The sequence below is a fragment of the Sorex fumeus genome, unplaced genomic scaffold (genome assembly GCF_029834395.1).
Source record: "Sorex fumeus unplaced genomic scaffold, SorFum_2.1 ptg000044l, whole genome shotgun sequence".
Taxonomy (NCBI): Eukaryota; Metazoa; Chordata; class Mammalia; order Eulipotyphla; family Soricidae; genus Sorex; species Sorex fumeus.
In genome coordinates this window covers 51,929,595-51,951,195 of record NW_026606101.1, presented here as the reverse complement: position 1 = coordinate 51,951,195, position 21,601 = coordinate 51,929,595, and the positions used below count along the sequence as shown (strand labels likewise).

The 21,601-nt window shown below is 42.6% G+C and overlaps 1 protein-coding gene across 1 annotated transcript in view; it reads left to right on the top strand.

Moving 5' to 3' along the window:
- The window catches only part of ETV5 (ETS variant transcription factor 5), a 72,379-nt gene that overhangs the window by 19,309 nt on the left and 31,469 nt on the right, over nucleotides 1-21,601 (top strand). The window contains exons 6-7 of the mRNA XM_056121453.1: nucleotides 15,298-15,427; nucleotides 16,345-16,632. Of these exons, the coding sequence (XP_055977428.1) occupies nucleotides 15,298-15,427; nucleotides 16,345-16,632 (418 nt within the window). The remainder of the gene's footprint in view (nucleotides 1-15,297; nucleotides 15,428-16,344; nucleotides 16,633-21,601) is intronic.

Below are 21,601 nucleotides of genomic sequence, written 5' to 3'. Positions count from 1 at the left end.
TGTAGTTCTGATCTGCATTTCCTAATTATGAGATGTTGAGCATTTTTCATGTGTCTGTGGATCATTTTTTTTTACACATTTTGGCTGTGTAAAGTTTGATTTCATATAGTATCATTTGTTTATTTTGTCTTTGTTTCCCTTGCCTTTGGAGTTATGTCTCCAAAAAACATCACTGATATCACAGTCCAAGATTGTATCACCTACAATTTCTTCTATGTATCTTACAGTTTTTAATCTTAACAACATCTTCCATTCATTTTTTGTGTGTAGTGTTACATGATTCTCTGTTTTATGTTTTTGCATGTGACTGTTCGATTTTCCCAGCACCATTTGTTGAAGAAGTGACTTTTTCTTCTCTATTAGGTGGGCTTGTGTCCTTTGTTCTAGATTAAGTAGCCATATATGTGTAGCTTCTTTCTGGGCTCCATACTATTTTATTGGTATGAGTGCCTGGTTTTTTTTAATTTTTTTTTATTTTCCAGTAACATTTTGATTACTACTGCTTGGCATATAGTTTCAAGCCTGAATGTGATGCCAATTTTTCTTTTTTCTCAAGATGACTTTCACTATTTGGGACCTTTGGTGATTCTATACAAATTTTAGAATTGTTTGTTCTGTTTCCTTGGAAAATGATGTTGGGATTCATCATCATGAAAGCTGTCCTCATGTATTCCACATTCCAGGGAGCAGTAAGGAATGAAATACCCTGACACCAATCCTGTACAGACAGTTTCACAATGTTGCCTCCATAATAATACAATTATTTTAAATGTGAAATGATTAGACTAAAACGGGAAAATGTTCTTAAAGCCAGCCTGAACTCTTCTTCTATGAAGCCTGCATTTTCCCAGAAAGCAGTGCTCTGTAAATCCAATACATTCTCTGTGGCACAACCTTGGTGCATGGTGCTTTCAGTCCATGGCAGAGATTCAGGATTATCAGAGGTAAACAGAAAATGGAATGGAAACTTACAGAGCAGAGTGGTTTAAAGCTATTATGGGGTTATACCTCTTGTCTAATTTAAACCTAGATGGGAGAAACTCTATTAGTAACCTTAATGCTTATAACCTGAAGAAATTCTACTGCCTTTGCTGGTCATAGAGATGCTTCAAATACCACTCTCTACCAGTAATCTTTATATTAGAATATATATTTTCAAAACTGTGCCAGTTATTTTCTAAGCTGCTTTTCCTTTCTTTAACTTCTAACTCTTGTATTAAAGTCACTGTATTTCCACTTTCAGCATAGTAAAGTAATTGAAAAGTGATGTCTTTACATGGAAATGATTTTTCTGCCTACCTAATTGTAAATTGGGAGCAGGATTTTTGGAGACTTAGATTCCAGTCTTTCAAGTAAATTCCCGTTGTTGTTTTTCTTTTTGTTTTTGGTGGGGGGAGAATGAGGGGCACACCTGGTGGCATTATGACTCCATCCTGGATCTGCGTTCAGGGATTACTCCTGAGCCTGTTCAAAGGACTATATGCAGTACCTGAGATTGAATGAGTCAGCTGTGTGCAAGGCAGGGCAAAGACCCTACTTACTGTACTATGTCTGACCCCTTATGTCTATCTTTTTTTGGGGGGAGGGGGGTTTGGGTCACACCTGGCGATGCCCAGAGGTTACTCCTGGCTCATGCACTCAGGACTTATTCCTGGCAGTGCTCAGGGGACCATATGGGATGCTAGGAGTTGAACCCAGGTGGGTCACGTGCAAGGCAAACGCCCTACCCCCTGGGCTATCACTCCAGCCCCATGTCTAGGATTTTCAATAGATGTTTACCATTAGTATTCCTGGCCTTGGATCCACAAAAGGACTCATTTCTTCATTTTCATATTTGATATGACCTGTTACCGTTTGAAAGGTTATCTATCCACACTGTACCAAAACTTGACTCATTTTATGGGTATAATTTCACTCTAGTGTTCCCCATTTTCTTTCTTTTTTTTTTCTTTTTTGGGTCACACCCAGCGATGCACAGGGGTTACTCCTGGCTCTGAACTCAGGAGCCACTCCTGGAGGTGTTCAGGGGACCACATGGAATGCTGGGAATCGAACCTGGGTCAGCCACGTGCAAGGCAAATGCCCTACCCTCTGTGCTATCTCTCTAGCCTGTATTCCCCATTTTCATACAGGATCATCAAGACTTGAATCTTGGGACAAGGAATGGTATAGTGGGTAGGGTGCTTGCATACTGTTTTATGAGCATTGCCAGGAATGATCTCAGAGTGTAGAGCCAGGAGTTAGCTATGAGCACTGCAGGAGGTGTTCCCTACCCATCCCCAAAAGACTTTCAGTCCTTGGATGGTCTATTTCCTATATCAGTGTAACCCAAAACCCTATTTGTAAGGCTCTATCTTTTCCATACTCATGGCTTGATGATCAATTCAAATACTATACCATGAGCTGATTATGTTGCTCCAGGCTTTAAATCATGAAAATAGATTTTTTTTTTCTATACACACCAATTTGTGAAGCTGCTTTACTGCTGACTGTAAGTTTTTTCCTACTGCATAGGAGAAATCTGATTCCTGGAGCCAGATGTTCCAGGAACTAGCTCTCTCAGTTCCTATTTTGGTTCCCGTGTTCTTTATTGTTCAGATTGTATTAGCCACATAGGAAGGGCTTCTGTAATTGTCAGTTGATGAATTGTCCTACTTCACAGTCAATCTACACCCTGGGGAACTCAAATTTACCACCAGGGTGATACTCAGTTCTTTGGGTAGAGCTAACTTTTTCATATTGAGAATGAGTGCTTTTGAAGTTCTTAGCACATCTACCTTTGACCCCTTCATCAATCCTAAAGTAAAGGAATTTGTTTTCTCTAAGTATCTTTGAGGAATGGGATATTGTGTCTCTTTTATTAATTTATCTTTAAAATGCTCTTTTTTTTTTTTTTTTGCTTTTTTTAACCCCGCGATGCACAGGGGTTACTCCTGGCTCATGCACTCAGGAATTAACTCCTGGCAGTGCTTGAGGGACCATATGGGATGCTGGGAATCGAACCCGGGTCGGCCATGTGCAAAGCAAATGCCTTACCCATTGTACTATCGCTCCAGCTCCAATCTATCTTTAAAATGTATTGCTACTTTTGCTTCATTTCTCTGTGTATACATGTTTTCCCTCTCTGACTCATTCAAAAGCAGGCTGTATATTTTATGACGTTTTACCCCTCTCAACACTTTGGTATTCCTCTCCAAAGGTTAAGGACATGCATCTACATAACCTTTGTCTGGTTTGGGGCCAGACCTGGCAGCGCTCAGGGGCTATTCTTGGCTATGTGCTCATGGATCTCCTAGGGGAATGATCTGTGGTGCTGGGCATTGAACTGGGCTTGGCTGCATGCAAGGCAAGTACCTTAGCCTGTATGCTGTCTCTCTGGCCCAGCAAATGAACTGGTCCTCAGTAATATTCAGGATTAGTCCCCTGTATTCACTCAGTTGTCTTTCATAACTGATACAGGTAGCATTTTCTTCTATATTTTTAAAATCCAATCACCAGGAGATAAAGAGTTACAAAGTTGTTCATGATTAAGTTTTAGTCATACAGTGTTCCAATACCCTTCCCTTCACCAGTGCACATCCCCCCTTCCCCGTCCCTACCCCCCCCCCCCCCACATTTCCCACCACCAATGCCTGCAGTTTCCTTTCCACTCAGCCACCCTGCCTCCACCCCTCCAGCCTGCCTCTGTGGCGCTTTCTTTCTTTCTCTCTCTTTTCTTTTTTTCTTTTTAGGTACTATGGCTTGCAGTACTGTTTCTGAAGGGTATTGTGCATATCCCCTAATCCTTTTTCAGCACTCTGTTTTTGTCCAGAGTGATCATTTCCAGCTGTTTGTTATAACTTCTCTGTCCTAACTGCACTTCCCCTCCCCTTTGAGGCAGCTGTCTAACCTGGACCTTGTTTCTACGGTCTGTGTGTATAATTCAATATTATGTGGATTTTTTTAATATCCCACCAATGAGTGGTATCATTTGATCTTTATCCCTCTCCCTCTGACTGATTTCACTAAGCATGGTACTGTCCCTGTAGAAGCAAATGTCATTACCTTATTTTTCCTAACAACTGCGTAGTGTTCCATTGTTTAAATGTGCCATAGTTGCTTTATCCACTCACTTGTTCTTGGGTACTTGAGTTGTTTCTAGATCCTGGCTATTGTGAATAGTGGTGCAACGAACACACAAGTGTAGATAGCTTTTTTGCATTGTGTTTTTGGGTCACTGGAGCATATTCCCAGGGATGGCATCGTTGGATTATATGGAAGCTCAGTTTCTAGTTTTTTGAGGAATCTCGATATTGTTCTCCAGAAAGGCTGAACCAGTCAGCATTCCCGCCAGCAGTGAAGGAGAGTCCCTTTTCTCTCTGCATCCATGCAAGCACTACTTTTTCTTTTTGATGTGATAGATACCATTTTTGATTTTGAATTCAGCCAAGACACTTGGCATTTATTTATGTTTTTTTTAATTAATTTTTGAAATAAATAGATTTTACTTGGAGGATTTTTAAGGTGTGGAGGGCGAGAGAGTGAGAGAGTACTCGGGAGAACAGGGGTGCTTCTCCAAGGGCGGAGAGAGCCCCTTCACACATCCTAGCATTAGACACAAAAGAAATGAAAGTACACATCTCAAGAGGGAGATGCGGTGACACATGTGCTCAGCCCACATGTGCTCGGCCACGCGGGGCGCAAGTAGCACATGAGCTCAGGCAGCATATGTGCCTATTATGTTTATTTTTAAAGTTGTATTCAGTTTACAACAGTATGCCTATCTGTCCCCTAAGTCCTCCATTACATTGGCTTTTTTTAAGAAAAAATTTCTTCTGGCCAATTTATTCTGTAGCAGCTTATTTATTTTGAGTGGAGGTTTATTGGCTTAGGGCCAACTCCACGCTACTCAGGGCTTACTCCTGGCTTTGTGCTCAGGGATTACTCCTGGCGAGGCTTGGAGGACCATATAGGTGCTTCAATATATAGAGTGCTGGAAATCAAACCTGGGTGGGTCATGTGCAAGGGAAGTGCCCTACCTGCTGGACTGTCTCTCTGGCTCCGAGGGACTCTCTTGTGGGGATTTGTATGAGTATAAAACGGGCTAGAGAAATGCTGACTTTGGACCCCAAATTTGTTCGGTCTGTTCTCTCACTCCTCATCCACTTTACTGTGTTGACCTTGGTGGTAAAAGAGTTTGATAGAGGGCTGTGAGTCAGCCACTGTAGGTGCAGTTTGAAGAAAAAACTCTGGAGGGCACATTATAATTTCTTAGCACTGCTTACTAAATTGTTGATTTTATTATTGATGGGTGATTTTTCTACCATATTCAATTTTCCCCAGTATTCAACTTTTGCTTACAAATGTTAATTTATGTCAGGCATTAAAGAATGTTGGTGCATTCCCCTAGATTTCTCCAATTTGGTCTTAAATACTGGTGCCCCACCCTCAAATAAATTTGATAGCATTTCAATTTTTTATTTTTGGAAACTGTTGCCAGGCAGAATTCCTGCTAACCCTTTGAACAAGTTTGATCATGTCTTCTTTCTTGGTTTGTAAATCCAGAAGGCACCTTCTTTTCCAGATACTCATTTCTGGGTGCCAGAACCTCTCCACTTACTTTATCTCCCGGAGCCTCATGAGGCCCCAGAACAGGGTATATTATCTCTTGTCCTTGTCATTCACTAGTGCTGCCAGAGCAATTACGGAGAACACTGAGATACTAGGAATGTGGTTTGTGCTTAAAGAGAATGTCTCATCCTCTCAGCCTAAAATGAAGAAATATTTCTGACCCCTTTAGTAATATGATAAAATTTTAAAGGTGAACATTGTTTCTGCCACTCGCTTCTTTCCTACCTTTGAGTGGTGTCTCATACTTTGCCCCACCCCCGAATAAAAAAACCAAAAAACCAAACCAAAAACAGAGCTTAAAAAAAAGTGGGCAGAATTATGTTGGAAAGTAAAACTTTGGGTTCAGTGGTGGATCTCAAGCGTGGCAAGTCCTCTGGTCTCGGCCAGTGGGGTCATCTGGAAAGGTACAGTAATTCGGGGGGCGGTTTCTGGGGAAGATGTGCCTTCTCTTCCCTTCCGTTCTCTTTTGTCAGAGCCATGTTAATATTAACGTGTCTTCCTGTTTGTTAGTCTTTACTCATGCTCCACTCACTGGGAGGGATGGGAGGGGGCACATGGTTCCGGCTGAGACCCTGATGTCCCCATTGTTGAACTAGATCCCATACCTAATCTTTCCACTGGAGCGAAATGAAAGGGAATGGTGGTGGTGTAAGAGCTAGTTTTAAAAACTGTGGGTCAGAACAGTTAAGAGTGTGTGTGTGTGTGTGTGTGTGTGTGTGTGTGTGTGTGTGTGTGTGAGAGAGAGAGAGAGAGAGAGAGGGTCACCAAAAAATGGTGACAGTAAAAAGTATCAGAATAAACATTGACTGAAACTCAGTTCAAATTTAACTACAGAATAAGACTCAAATATTTCTGGCACCATTCGACCTGTTTCATTTCTCGGGTGAAAAAACTTCCCGGTCTGAAACATAGGATGATCTCACTTATTAGGTTATGTAGAAGAACTTGGCTGAGGGAGTGCTGTGTTTCAAGGGGAGATGTCTTGATGACCTTTGACCCCAGAGTATAGGGCGAAGTAGGGCAGAGATGGAAAAATAATAAGGGGGGAAGAAGAGATAGATGGGAAGCGACAGGGAGCAGGGGCCATGGGGATCCGAGGACATTGCAGGTACAAAGAAGAGGTACAGCTGAATATCCAGACCACAGGGACCACATAAGAGATCCACACTTCAACAACCAGATTTTAAAAGGTGCCTGTGAAGGTGGCAGGGGGCGGTGAGTGGAGGGTGGAACCAGGTAGCCCTGTTGGAGAGAAGAAGAAAGACACGGTGGTAGGATCAGTGCTGGAACATAATATGGTGGGTTTTTTTTTTAACTTCTTTTTGGGTCACACCCAGCGATGCACAGGGGATACTCCTGGTTCTGCATTTAGGAATCACTCCTAGCTGTGCTCGGGGGACCATATGGGATGCTGGGAATTGAACCCGGATTGGCCACGTGCAAGGCAAACGCCCTACCTATTGTACCATTACTCCAACCCCATAATATGTTTAAAACCCAAATATTAGTAACTTTGTGAATTGTTGTGCCTTAATTTAAAAAATGCAAAAAATAAAAATAAAAAAGCAGCCCTGGCCTAGGAGATGTGTGGTACCTGAGGTTGGTGGGGGGGGAAGTAGTAAGCTGAGGAATTAGAACGTCACTTTAATTTTTTTTTTCTTTTTTTGGGTCATGCCCAGCGATGCACAGGGGTTACTCCTGGCTTTGCACTCAGGAGTTACTCCTGGCGGTGCTCAGGGGACCACATGGGATACTGGGGATCGAACCCGGGTCAGCCGTGTGCAAAGCAAACGCCCTACCCGCTGTGCTATCTCTCCAGCCCCACATCACTTTAATTTTTAAATTTTATTTTTATAAAGTTGTTCACACTAATTTATTACATTGACTATCCAACACCAATCCCATAACCATTATACATTCCTACCACCATAGTTTGAATTTTTCACCACAACCCGCAAAGTGTACCCCAAAGCAGGACCTAATAATTTTATTTTGTATTGCTTATTATGAGTAATCTGTTCAAATCGATCCAAAATAATTTTCTTAGAGAAAAGTCTGAAGATTGTTGTATTTCATCCTGGAGCCATTAAGCCCTGGTATAAGAGATTACTAACATGTTGTTAAAGGTTGAGCTTTGCATGCTTTTTATACATATATTTAATTAAATTTATTTTTTTGAGATTGGCTGCCTTTTACTTTACACCCCATAGGATGTGGTGTGCTACTCCTTGAGGCTGTCACTGTTAAAATTGCAGATCCAGAATCCTGAATCTCTGGCCCCATGTGCATGTGTTAGCGTCACACATCTAGAAGGTGTGAGGGCCCTGGAGGTGAAGGCTGGCCTGGCAGACCTGAGACATAGCCTCAGGGACATGTCATTTAGTGGCAAGTATTGGTGTGTCAGTCAGCTTCTATCATGAGACACATCTTCTTGTGTCAAGTAAGATCATAGCTATTGTGTGTAACGAAACAAGGCTCTCCCCAGAGTACGTTACAAAAGGGAAGAATGTCCCTAAATAAGGTGATGGAACTGAAGGAAGGAGGAGAAAAATCCCCATACACAGCTGCCCAGTGGTCACTGGTGGGTGGCAGCAGAAACTCTGTGTGGAGTGGAAGAAAGATGGACGAGTTTAGATTTCCCTCACTCAGATCAGTATACCGGGTAATCAGTCACTTTAACATGCTGCACCTACGTACATATCAGCAAAAGTCTGGCAAGTTGAAACCTTGATGGTTCTAAAACCCAAAAGGAAAAGCTTATTAATAAAACCAGGTAATTTTTGTCCTTTGAAGAAATCCTTTTGAATCAAGCTGCCATTCATCATAACGTTCAACAAAAATGTTTTTCTTTGTTTTCCTTCTTAGTGCCGTAATAGTGAAGTTTGCTGCCAGCGCTGGCACCGGGTAGCCGCCTTGGAAAGGGTTCACAGGCCTCTACTTGTGGGCAGGAAACAGATTTTGTCAGCAGCAGAGGGAATTCTTATCTTGAATGGGCTAATATGTCTTTTTTTTTTTTAATCCTTAAAACAGTTTGGTTATTTCTTTGGAAGATTATTTCCACACCAGTCGTAGAAGAAGGATTTTCCAAAATTTGGAAATCTTAGTGTAAGTCGAGTGGTTGGAGAGGTAGATCAGTGGGTAGTGCATTTGCCTTGCACAAGACCAGCCTGGGTTTGATTCCGGCACCTCATATAGTCCCTGGAGTCCAGCCATGAGTGATCCCTGAGCTCAGAACCAAAAAAAATGGGGGTGGGAGGGGCCCTGGCTTGGTATGACAGCAAGTGTTTGTATGATGCTATTTAACCAGTATAGGGCTGCTTTTTTTGAAAACAAACTAAGACCAGAAACTAAACTAGAAAATTGAAACACAAGGAGGTTCCTTTGACCCCAAAAGGGATTTATCTTTGGATTCAAGAGGAGTTTCCATCTTGACTTTAAAAGACCTTTGATTAATTTTGTCTTTTCCAACATTGCAGAAGTAAACTCGTATGATGGTGCCTTTTTTTTAATCTGTCAGCTTTTGTTCAACATATTTGTGAGATCCACACAATCTCAAAGTGTAGTTTAAATTTCTTAATTGTCTCTTTTTGTACAGTGCTATATAGTGTGGAATAGCATAGATATTTCAATTAGAACTTTGGGGGAAAATTGATATCTTTCTAATATCACAGACATGATATAATTCTCCATTTATGGAGAGTTCTTTGTGCTTCATGATTTTTCAGTTTGAGCATCTTAAATATCTTTTATTTGATGTATTGCTAGGTATTTGATTTTGTTACTTATTGGAATTGGACTTTTGTTGTTGCCATTGGGAATTTTTAAATTTTGTGTTAAAACATAATACCTGTTACTGTGTATGGAATTGGTTATTTTACACATTGTTTTTTGTGTTTCTTTTCATGTTCTCTCTTGAAAGTAAATTTTACCCCCTCACACTTCTTGAGTAAGCATCTTTCAATAAAAACTATTTTGCTGGGGCTGGAGGAATAGCCTTGCACGCAGCCATCCCGGGTTTGATTCCCAGCATCCCATATGTTCCCCTGAGCACCGCCAGGAGTAATTCCTGAGTGCAGGGTGCTTCACCCCCAAATTTCCATGTACCCAATCAAAGCATCTATAAATAATCATTGTTTCCTTTTTGCCTTTTATTTTTTTCATGACTTTCTTCATTGACTAGGATTTTTTGTTTTTTTTTTTTAATTTTTTTTTTCTTTTTGAGTCATACCTGGCAATCCACAGAGGTTACTCCTGGCTCATGTACTCAGGAATTACTTCTGGCGGTGCTTGGGGGACTGTATGGGATGCTTGGAATCAAACCTGGGTTGGCTGCGTGCAAGGCAAGAGCCCTACCTGCTGTGCTATCACTCCAGACCCTGTTCTGAATTTTTTAGAGGCACTGGTTAGATAGAAAACTTCAGGATTCCTAGTAAGAAGAGCAACTTATAATTAAATTGGATGACTTGTGAACATCATATACCAACATTATGGTGTTCTGGTGGTCTACAAACAATGCAGTATGTATTTGTAGTACATACCCACAAATATGGGCTGAATTAAATATTGTCAGCCGCCACCCTTATTTTCTCCACTCTTGACAAACAAAAACATATTTATGTTTGTGCACCCATCCGTGTAGGGTTTTAAGTCACATAGGCCTCCAGACAGCTTACTCAAAAAGTTCTTACAATAGAAGAAGTATTAAGAGAAAAATATCTAGCTTCAGTATCAGAAAAAGCAGAACATTTAGGGAGAAAGATGGTATCCATGGCGACAGTGTGGTTTCTGGCTAGTGAGTATGAGATTCACCCACACTGGAAGATGCCACGTCTTCCCAAGTGCTTGCAGCCTCCTCCTTGAGCACATGATTTTGGTAAGCTGGAGTATGTAAGAGTGAGTTCTTTTGGTTGACATTTGTTGTTGATGGTGTCGTTTTTGCTTTCTTTCGTTTTGGAGCCATACCCTGGGTTACTTAGGGGTTACTCCTGGCTCTGCACTTGGGGATCATTCTTGATGGTGTTTGGTAGCCCATATGGGATGCTGGGAATATGACCCAGGTTGACGGTGTGCAGGGCAAGTGCCCTACCCATTGTACTATCTCTCCAGGCTCAAGAGTGAATTCTTTTGGGCGGAGCACTAGAATGGGAAGCAGATATTACAAGTAAAGGGTATTGGAGTCAGATATTGTTGCCCATAGTGTGGGAAGACTTTTGGAAAAGTATTTTGGTGGTCCAGGGATAAGGAAGGTGGAAGTCTTGGAGTGGATTTGGCTATCTGTGTTTTCTTGGTCGAGTTGCCCTTTTTTCTCAAAGTATACGTTTTTATCATCCATTTTCCTTTTGTTATAGAGCACTTCCTCTTAACCAGTTTAAAGTGTATTTCTGTTCTATTAAATTGAGAAAATGTTTATATCTTCTACCTTTAAGATACAAAATGAGTAAAATGTCCGCATTTCTCTGTGTGATTAATTACCAAGTGATGATAAAGAGCTCTTCCTTTCTCTAACAATCGCTATACTAAGACCTTGAGCGTTTTCTTAACTCCTTTTGATGTCAAGGTCCTTAGCCATAAAAGTAAGGACCTGAGTTAAGTGGACTTGGGCACTAACTTTGTCTGGAAGAGTATGCTAAAAGTCAAATCCCTTACCCAAGATGCATGCCTTGATAAAAGGGACCGTTTCTATTACGCTTTTACCGTCTGATCCTCAGCACCTCCAAGCCCATAGAAAATGCTCAGGGAAGGAACGAGTGAAAGAGTGACATCTTTGGAACAAGTGGCCCATACTAACCATAGTTTGTGTCAGGCTCATTGGCTTTGTGCACCCATAAATTCTATAAATCTATGCTTAAACTCAGAGTTTCTAAATATGGGAGATGTTTATCAAATAGTCTTTTCTTCGTTTCCTTTTTGGCATTACTCTTCAGACATCCTCAGGAGTTCATGATCCTTTTTCAATTTTGTTTCATTGCCACATTTTGTAGTTCTAGGTCTCTGTCATCATTTAGTAAGTCGACTGTGTGAAGGTAAATACTCTATTTTTGAAAGCTCGGTGTATAATTACACAGCAGCATAGCACCATCTGCGAGGTGCTGTGCCATTTTCCTCATTTCTTAAGACAGCGTCACATATCTCATTTTACAAATGAGAGAATTGGCTGAAAGAAAGGAGCCTTTCTCGAGCTTCTGAGTTTCTGTCTTGAGCGCATCACGACCTCTGACTCACGCACGCGCTCATGCTTCTCACGTACCCCTCTGACCCGGCAGTAGCGTTGGGTGGAGGGCTGTGCCTTCTTCCCCTAATTGCTTCGGCAGCTTTTGGTTCTCCTTACTGCTACGATCCTTTCTCTTTCTCTCTCCTTCATAGTTTCTGAGGGGGGGAAAATACTGATGTGGTCCCTGCCTTCACAGTGAAGAATACATTGGAAATAAAATCCATCCAATTCCTCATTGTCTTAGCTCCTTTTGGGATTGCTGTAACAGAGTACCACAGACCGGTGTGCTTAGAAACAACAAAAATTTATTTCTCACCTTTCTGGTGGTCCTGGAACATGGTACTGGCATGATACCTAACGTCTCTCTTCAGGGTCACAGACTTCTTCCTATGTCTTCACCTGGTAGAACAGATGGAGGAAGCATTAGTCTGGTTTATAAAGTCTGACCTCATGACCTAATCATATTCCAAAGGCCATCGCATTGAGCATAAAGATTTTAATATATTGATTTGGGGTGGGAACAGAACACAAATATTCAGACCACAGTACTAACCAATTTTTTTTCAAAGTCCTTTTTTTAAAATTTTTAAAAATTTTTTGCCTTTTGGGTCACACACATCGATGCTCAGGGGTCACTCCTGGCTCTGCACTCAGCAATCACTCCTGGCGGCACTAGGGGGACCATGTGGGATGCTGGGGATCGAACCCGGGTCCGCCGCGTGCAAGGCAAATGTCCTACCCGCTATGCTATCGCTCCGGCCCCTCAAAGTCTTCCTTTAAGAAAGCCATAGGGAATAAAAAATGCCAGATAAACAGATACAGGTGGGAGGGAGGGGCCAATGAGTAGTAAAATTTATAATAGATGGTCAGCACAGTGTAGTATGTTAAAAGTGCTCTGTAGATTTGAAAAAATCAAGACATCAGAGTTAGCTGGAAGTTTAGGTTTTGTTTCAAAATGAGTATGTGATTCCTGAGGCCGTGATAAGTCTTTCCTCTGTGAGCAACTTTGTTTTTAACCTGTGATGGTAGTCTTGTCATCAGAACTATTAACTTCAATTACAATATTGTGAAAATGTCAAAACATTTCTAAAACCTGAAATAAGAAAATGGAATAATGTTATATCTGCTTACATTCAAACTTAGATATAACAGTGAACAAATAAAGGAAGAAAAGCAGACTTTGCAAGGATGTGTAACTTCTCTTTCAATTGACGTCGTCCTTTTTCTCCATAATTTTCCAAGACTTTCATTTTAGAAGATGGTAAGATGCAGGGCCATGAACGAAAACAGGGCTGAGCCACTCTTTCGTGGTGGAAAAATTGCTTTCCAGTTCCCATGTGAGTTGGCTGACCTGCCTTCTTTCACATTTAACTAACAATGGTGTAGCAACAGGCTTGACTGTTACTTGGGCCTGAATGCCTGAAAACATTTGATAACAATAGAGGGTTGCTTGCCATGATGTCATCATCAAAAAATCACAAGAGAGACTCTAATGGCTTCTAAATATAATCTGCTGGTTCTGAACTTAGTTCATGTGTTCAGAAAAAGCAGTTGGCATTGTGTAGGAAAGCAGTTAAGAAAAACTGTCCTTTCTAGTCATCACTGGTAGAACTTTGCTTTATACATTTGTCATCTCTAATGTAGTCATCGTCTGCAATTTGTAGACTCAGAAATAGACCTTGGAGGAGGCCTCTGGGAAACCAGTTGGCCAGATTATTGTTCAGACTTATTAGACAGAAATGGGATGCTCAGTTAGCTACTTTGACCTGGTATAATCCCAAAGAGTTAACCAAACTTCTTAAAGTGTTTTAGGAGTAATTACTGAGTCAAACAAAATTGTAGTGGGTTGCCAGCGCACTGACTGTGGTTAGCTTTTTAACGAGACCTTTGATACGTAGAAAGTGACTGCCTCTGAAGCTTCACTCAACTCTTCCCCGCCCTCTAAGATAGCTGGCGGAAAATAGCAGTTCTAACTGGAAGACAGTCCTGAAATGCCTTCTCTAAAATGAATTTACTTCTAGGTAAAACAGGAGCGGCAAAGCCTTGTCTGGCTTGATGTGGCTTCTGTATGGAAGTAAATGATTTGGAAAAACTCATTGCTTAGCCCTCTCTGAATCATGTAGGGAATATTTGGGGGCGGGGGTCCGAGCAATTGTACAGTGGGTGGGGTATTTGCCTTGCATGTTGAGGTCCTGGGTTTGATCCCTGGCATCCCATATGGTCCCTCGAACACCACCAGGAGTAATTCCTGAGTGTAAAGCCAGGAGTAACCCCTGAGCATTGCTGGGTCTGACATCACTCTCCCCCTCCCCATTGGAAAAAAAAAGAGGACTGTTCAGTTGGCTTTGAAATATACAGGAAAAGCAATAGCTCTGCATACTGTCTCATGAATTCATGAATGGGTGTTATCTAAGAGGATGATTTCTGAAAACTACTCTTCCTGATGGGTCATTGGGTATAGTAGATGTGATAAGTACAAAGATTGCTAGCATTTTGACTGAGATCAGCCTTTCCTCATTTGTGGTTTAGTCTGTTAATATTCCTTTGCTTTAAAATTCTTTTAAATACCCAGAAATTGAATATTTCTTTTTCATTTTTTAAATTTTTTTCTTTTTGGGTCACACCCAGCGATGCACAGGGGTTACTCCTGACTCTGCACTCAGGAATTACTCCTGGCAGTGCTCAGGGGACCATATGGGATGCTGGGAATCGAATTCGGGCCAGCTGCGTGCAAGGCAAACACTCTACCTGCTGTGCTATTTGCTCCAGCTCCAAAATTGAATATTTCTAACCCAGAACTGAAAGACCAGAGCTGCTGGAAGCAGAACTTTAAAAAGTCACATTTATTTTGTAAGCATGCCTCTGGCTGCTCTATTTGCTGCAACGGTTTTGAGTTTTTGGGTAACCCAATGTCAATCGATATGTTTTTGAGTCCCTTGTGTCCTTTTTGGAAGAAAAATTCTTCATATCTGCATCCCTTGGCATGCCGTCATCACATCTGTCTCAAAGTGCCATCACTTGGCCTGATCTTCTTTTTATTGGGGCCTCACCTGGCGATGCTCAGGGGTTACTCCTGACTCTGTACTCAGGAATTACTCCTGATGGTACTCAGGGGACCATATGGGATGCCGTGGATCGAACCCGAGTCAGCCTTGTGCAAGACAAACACCCTCCCCGCTGTGCTATTGCTTTGGCCCCTTTCCTGATTTTCAAGCGTCTCAGAACCATTGGGATACAGCCCCTACACCAAAGAAATTGAGGACGGGTAGGAAGAGACTTGACTAAAGTGTCTGGGGATGATTTCTGACTTGGTAGAACTTTTCATTCGTTTCAGATGGAAGGCTTGAAAGGTTTGACTCACTGGCGTGATTTGCCATGTGTTCCCTCATCAGTGGGTGAGCTGGGGGTGCAGGAAGACCCATGGAGCTCTTTGTTGACTTTGCTCTCTCTGTTCCTCCCTTCTCCCTCTTTTCCAGTGGTGCTTCATGCCCCACCGCCAACCAAGATCAAACGGGAGCTGCATAGCCCCTCCTCCGAGCTGTCGTCCTGCAGCCACGAGCAAGCTCTTGGTGCTAACTATGGAGAAAAGTGCCTCTACAACTATTGGTAAGTGGGACCCCGGAAAGACTGGCCCAAGAGTAGCCATCCGGTCTATTTCAGGTACATGCCGCTGCCCACCCTGGCAATGTGATCCTGGCAATGTGTCTGGGTCCGTGCCTTGCGTGCACACATAAAACCAGGAAAACAGCTCAGCAGGAACTGATTCCCCGGGGCTGGACCCTTCCTCAGGGGAAGGACCTTGAATACTGACTGTTTGATCTTCGGCTTCGAGGGAGGGAATATATACCTCTTCATGTCTATCATATGTTAATGTGAACTTTAAGCACCAAAGAAGTAATCTTCAAATCAGAATATATGAAAAAGTCCCAATGCCTGTTGCCCTTTACTTAAGACTAGATCCAAGCCCCGGGCTTGAAGCTTTAATTTTAAATCATTCTTTGCTCTAGAAGATAAACATAGCACTGCCCAAAAAGCGGGGAGGAGAAGAGTTGTTAATTCAAGCAATGTTACCAGCAGAAATTTATCTGCAACAAAGATTCTGGCTGATTCCTAGCAACCCTGGGATACTTGGGTGAGAAGGCCCCCATTTCCACCCCACCAGAGCTTTTACACACACACACACACACACACACACACACACACACACACACACTCGCTCACACACGTATGTGGAGAATTCTTTTAGAAAGGGGAGTTGGGGGGGAGGGGGAAGAAACCGGAAGCAGTGGCTAAAATTATCTTTGAGAAGAATCACTCGAAGTGTTAAACAAGTCCCTGTGACGCAGTGTGTTTGTCACTTCTCAGAGGTACAAATATTCCCTCAGGGCTGCCAGCACTTTAACTATGTTAATGCTGTCATTTCCTGGCAACCTGGGCTGCAGCCTGGAGTGCCACAGGCCCCTGGTGCCCAGGCTAATGGCTTCCTTGCAGCTTAATGGTTCCTTCTCTTTTTCTGTTTGCAGTGCCTACGATAGGAAGCCTCCCTCTGGGTTCAAGCCATTAACCCCACCCACCACCCCCCTGTCCCCCACCCACCAGAACTCCCTGTTTCCCCCACCTCAGGCCACTCTGCCCACCTCAGCACATGCCCCTGCAGCTGGCCCAGGCCAAGGTGTGGGCCCCGCCCCTACCCCTCATTCACTTCCAGAACCTGGACCACAGCAGCAAACCTTCGCGGTCCCTCGGCCACCACATCAGCCCCTGCAGATGCCAAAGATGATGCCTGAAAACCAGTATCCAACAGAACAGAGGTGGGTACTGCTCAGGGCTGCCCAGGTCACCTTCTGCCTGCGACTTTGTGCCCCATTAGTCATGTTCAGTGTGCACCTAAGTTTCCATTCCACTGAGGTCTCTTGGAAGGTAAGACTAGATAACAAAAATGTACGAGACCTGTTTCTACATCATCCTGGTACTGAGGTGCTCAGAGTCACTTGTAACTGTCCTGATAACCTTCTGAAGTAGGGAACGTGCTGTTCCCTTCCTTCCATAACTAGAGGAAGAGCGACTTGCCTAGGATGCACTCAGTGCCTACTGGCCCCAGAAGATGGGCAGGTTGTCTGCCTCCTCACTGGGTACTGCCTACTGAAAATGAAACTTGATTCGCATTCCTCCTCCATCACTTTATTATCTTCTTACTTAAGAACTAGGAAGATAGCTGAGCTACAGTTAGTATTATTACTCATCTGATTTTAACACAGCGTAACTGTAGGAGATTAGCTCCCAACCTGATTTCTAGATCTTCCCTTTTGAGATCAAAGTTGGTTGGCTCTACGTTCCCAATAAGAAAATTCAGGCTGCAGGAATAACTTGTCTAGAGCCATGCATTCATCAGACAAACTGAGGCATAAAGGGAACTTCTATGGCAAATACCAAACTTAACTTCTTAGTTCCTGCACTCAGAGTCCACAAACTGCGAAGTTAGGTTGCTGCAGTGATTTTCGGCCTGCCTCTCTATAGAATGTGCTGGGTACTGTCCTGCTTATTTCTAGGGGTTGAGGAGGTAACTCAGGGTTAGTACCAGAGACTGCAAGGTGGTTGGTTGGTGACTGTTGTATTTTTTTACTGTTGGTCGTGCTCTACACACCAGGTGAGTGGGGATTGAGGGCAGTAGAAACGGGAAGTTGTAAGTAATATGACTATACCTTCCTCACGCCTGGGCCAACTCAGATACCTCTGGGATTTATTGAGAGATCAGTTTCTTTATTTGTAAATGAAATGCAGAAAAACAAAAACCCAGTTGGTCTGGTTCTAGTCTTTTCCCGGCCCCTGTCCCCCTTGCTGAGAAGGTCACTGCCCTTCTCGGGAGTGACAGCATGCAGCTGATTTATTCCCCTGGTGAGGTCAAGGGCTATGCACACGGATGACATGGGGACCCAGTGGGGATTAGGGACGATTCCAGAGGTGGCTGCTATTTATTTGTACAGGCACCTCATCTGAAGGACACCACCGAGCATTTGCCAATGATTACCTTGTACTAGCAGGCTTACACCTCTTCAAGAATGTTTGGAAACTTGGGTTCTTGTGTAAGAATTTTTGACTTGAGGTTTATTTTTGCGTTTTGTAAGTTGACCACTAGTTCAAGTGAAAACAAAAGCAATTTTCATGGATTTTAAGAAAACCACTCTGAACTAAAGAGGTAATACAGCGGGTAGGGCACTTGCTTTGTAGGCTGTTGGCCAGATTCTCTCCCTGGCACCATATATGACCAGAGCACTGCCAGGAGTGATCCTGGTGCAAGAACTGGGCACTGCTGGTGTGGTCTAAAAAACAAAATTATATATAAAAAAAAAAAAGGAAATTCTTCTGGGTAAAGTCACCCTGTAAGTCTGTCATTTTGTGAAGGTGAGCCTAGGTGCCATTTTTGTTTTCGTAGATTTTTAAATTTTGTATTTTTCAGTTTTGTTTTTGTTTGGGGGCCTTCCAGGCAGTACTTGGGGAACCCTGACTCACTCATTACAAGTCTCTGCCCATGAGGCTGCAGGTTCAGTGCAGAGACCCAGAGGTAGGGTGCTACTCGGACCTGTGATTCCAGGCTCCAGGCCACACCTGGAATGTTCAGGAGGCCGTGTCTGCTAAGGATCCAACCTGGGCATAGTAGCATGCGCCCTAACCACTGTGCTAACTAACCCTGATTTCATGATTTTTAATAACCTGTCTTGGGAGGGATTATTCATTGAGAATGAGGGGTGTGGAGGTTCTAAATTTGTATTTTAAAATACTTAGCAGAATTTCTATATGCTGTACACGCGTAAAGAAAAGTTATTTCCTGTTATGTTGCTTTTGTTCCGGTTTCCCTCAAAAACCTTGTTTCTGATCCAGAGGGGCTTCTGGAAACAGATTGGCAGTGGTGAACAGAGAGAAATAACCCCTCATCCTCCCCTCCCACTGTCCAGCCGCCTCCTTGGAGGGGAGAGGTTTGATCCCTGAGACAAATGTCTGACCTCCGATATCCAAAGGGGGCAAGGCAAGGACCAGAAAGTATTTCTTTCTAATGGAGTGTGTGTGTGTGTGTGGGGGGGCGGGGCCTTTTCCCCTGAAATCTGCCTGTATCTTGGATTTACTTCCCTTACATTCTGCTTTTAGGAATGATGGGACTGAAATAAAGACAGAAACCAGTCAGGATGGGAGAAGTGTGCAGAAAGTAGATAAAGGACCAAACATGATAACCTCTCAGTGTCTATATTGCAAACCATAATGCCCCAAAGTAGAGAGTATGGGGAATATTGTCTGCCATGGAGGCAGGGGGAGGGTGGGAAAGGTGTGGTATACCGGGGATATTGATGGTGGGGAATGTGCACTGGTGGAGGGCTGGGTGTTCGATCATTGTGTGATTGTAACCCAAACATGAAAGCTTGTAACTATCTCACGGTGATTCAATAAAATTAAAAAAATAAATAAAGACAGCTGGAGAGATAGTACAGAGGGTAAAATGCTTGCCTTGCACTCAGCTAACCAGGATTTGATCCCCCCTGCCCCCCCCCCCCCACACACACATACAATGGTTCCTGAGCACTGCCAGGAGTGATTCCTGAGCACAGAGCCAGAAGTAAGCCCTGAGCACTACTGGGTGCGACCCCAAACCCCAAAACAAATAAAGAAGACCTCCTGTGTTCTAGAGTACCTCAGAGTTTGCAAAATTCTCCAGAGAGAATTGGGGTGAAGTCTTCCATTGACTCCTGATTTAAGGAAATAAAAAAAACAGTTGGAGTTTACAGTAAGAATACTGTCATCTCAGCATTGGGCGTGCACAGAACCCCCTAGGGAGTGGGTATTAAAAATACAGACTCCGGGCCAGAGAGAGAGTGCAGCAGGAAGGCTGACCTGGTTTGATCCCCAGCATCTCAAATGATTCCCCCAAGCACTGTCAGGACTAATTCCTGAGTACAGAGCCAGGAGTAAACCTTGAGGTTCGCCAGGTGTGGCCCCAAAACAAAATAAAACAAAACAAATAAGATAAATAAAATAAAAATGCAGGCTCCTTGTTCCTCCACAGAGTTTGTGTATGTGTGTCTGGGATAGGACCTGGATATTTCCAGGCTTTGAGAAATGATCCAGTGCCCTCTTCTAGCAAGCCTGACTCCCACACACCTGTTTGGCAAAGCACCAGGTTTGATTCCTGGTGTCTTGGTCTCTTATTGTTGAAGATAATCCCTACGATGTCTATGATACAAAATATATCAAAACCATGACAATTGAGTTTGCCTGTAGGTATTGGATAGCACACAAAAAAATGAAACCAGCTGAAATCCTGATCTGATTTTCTGAAGGCAATAATAATTTGTCATGTATAATTAGCTTAATAATCAGAGAGTCTTTATGCCTCTTCAAAGAGGTAGGGTTGATTACTTTGGGTAGTAGCTAGTTGATTCTTTACACATAGCTCCATGTTAAAACTAGAGGACTATTACTATTAAACTAATCTTTTGACAGAAATACTAGGTACTTTGCAAGATGGAAGGAAATACTGACTTATTTGGGCCTATAAGCAGCTCTTTGACCAAAGCAAAGTTAAAAAAAAAGGGGGGGGGGCTATTTCACAAATAAGAAAATCAGACCAAAAAGTTACCTAAGGATCACATTGCCAAACACAGGATTCTCCAGTAGAAATCCAAACATTTAACTTGTTAACACCATTTGATTTGGTTATTCTTGAGGGGTAAGAGGTTTCCAAACATTGCATAATATCTACCTAATATCCCTAATCTCAGTGGCACTAAGATTTCGACCTTGGATTTTTTTCTTCTCTATGTCAAACTACCAGAACTTTATCCATCCCTTACACTGCAAAACCCCTGCATTCCTGTATTACTTACTTAACCCAGGCTGCAGTTTATCTTTTTGTTTTTCTCTGTGTGCCTTATCTCTTCAGCTAAGTAAACCCTTGGGGGTTTAAGAAACCACAATTTGGACACCTTCCTTTCGACCACAGTTAGCCCCAATGACTGACTTGTCTTCAGTACATTTGCTGATAGTGGTCATGGTTGTAGGATTCTACTGAAATAAAGTCAAAACTGTGCTTTTAGTGTTTTATATAACCTTGGTAAATAACTCTTCGAAACTCGGGACTTATTTTTAGAAGATAAATACTGTTTGAAAGCCATGATTTATATTCAAGATTTCCTTCTCACAAGGAGGAGAGGGAAAAAACCCATATAATTTGGCCTGTTCAGACACGTCCCATTCATCCTTCAGACCAGCTGCTCCTTGAAGAGGATTGCTTTTCATTCAGCCAGCCCCAGCTCCAAGTTTTTCCACCGTGCTGTTTATGATGTTTCCATGTGCTGGGTGAAGCAACTTAGAAAACATTCCTCTTTTAGACCCATACACTGACCTGTTTTGGTCTTTTACTAATGCCATTTTTCACTGCATTTCAAGTTGAAGGAGTTCCCAACAACTCAACTGAAGTAGCTGCACTAAGAACTTTTTCATTGGAATTTTGGAGTTCCAAAATCTCTCTCACACAATACATCAAGGCATAAATGCAGACAAAGGATTTTTTTTTAATGGCAATTAAAAAAAAAAAACAACCTTCCAGCAAGTGGAAAAATCCTCTTCTTAATGCTCCCTAAGGGCATTAGTACGCATTAGTACTGTGCCATGCTGTAAACCTGAATGCTTCAGTCTCCAGAAAGGATCCCTTAGGCAGGCATCTTTCAGAAGAATGAATCACCTTCTTTGGTTTTTGGGGGCTGCACCTGGCAGTGCTCTGGGGTTACTCCT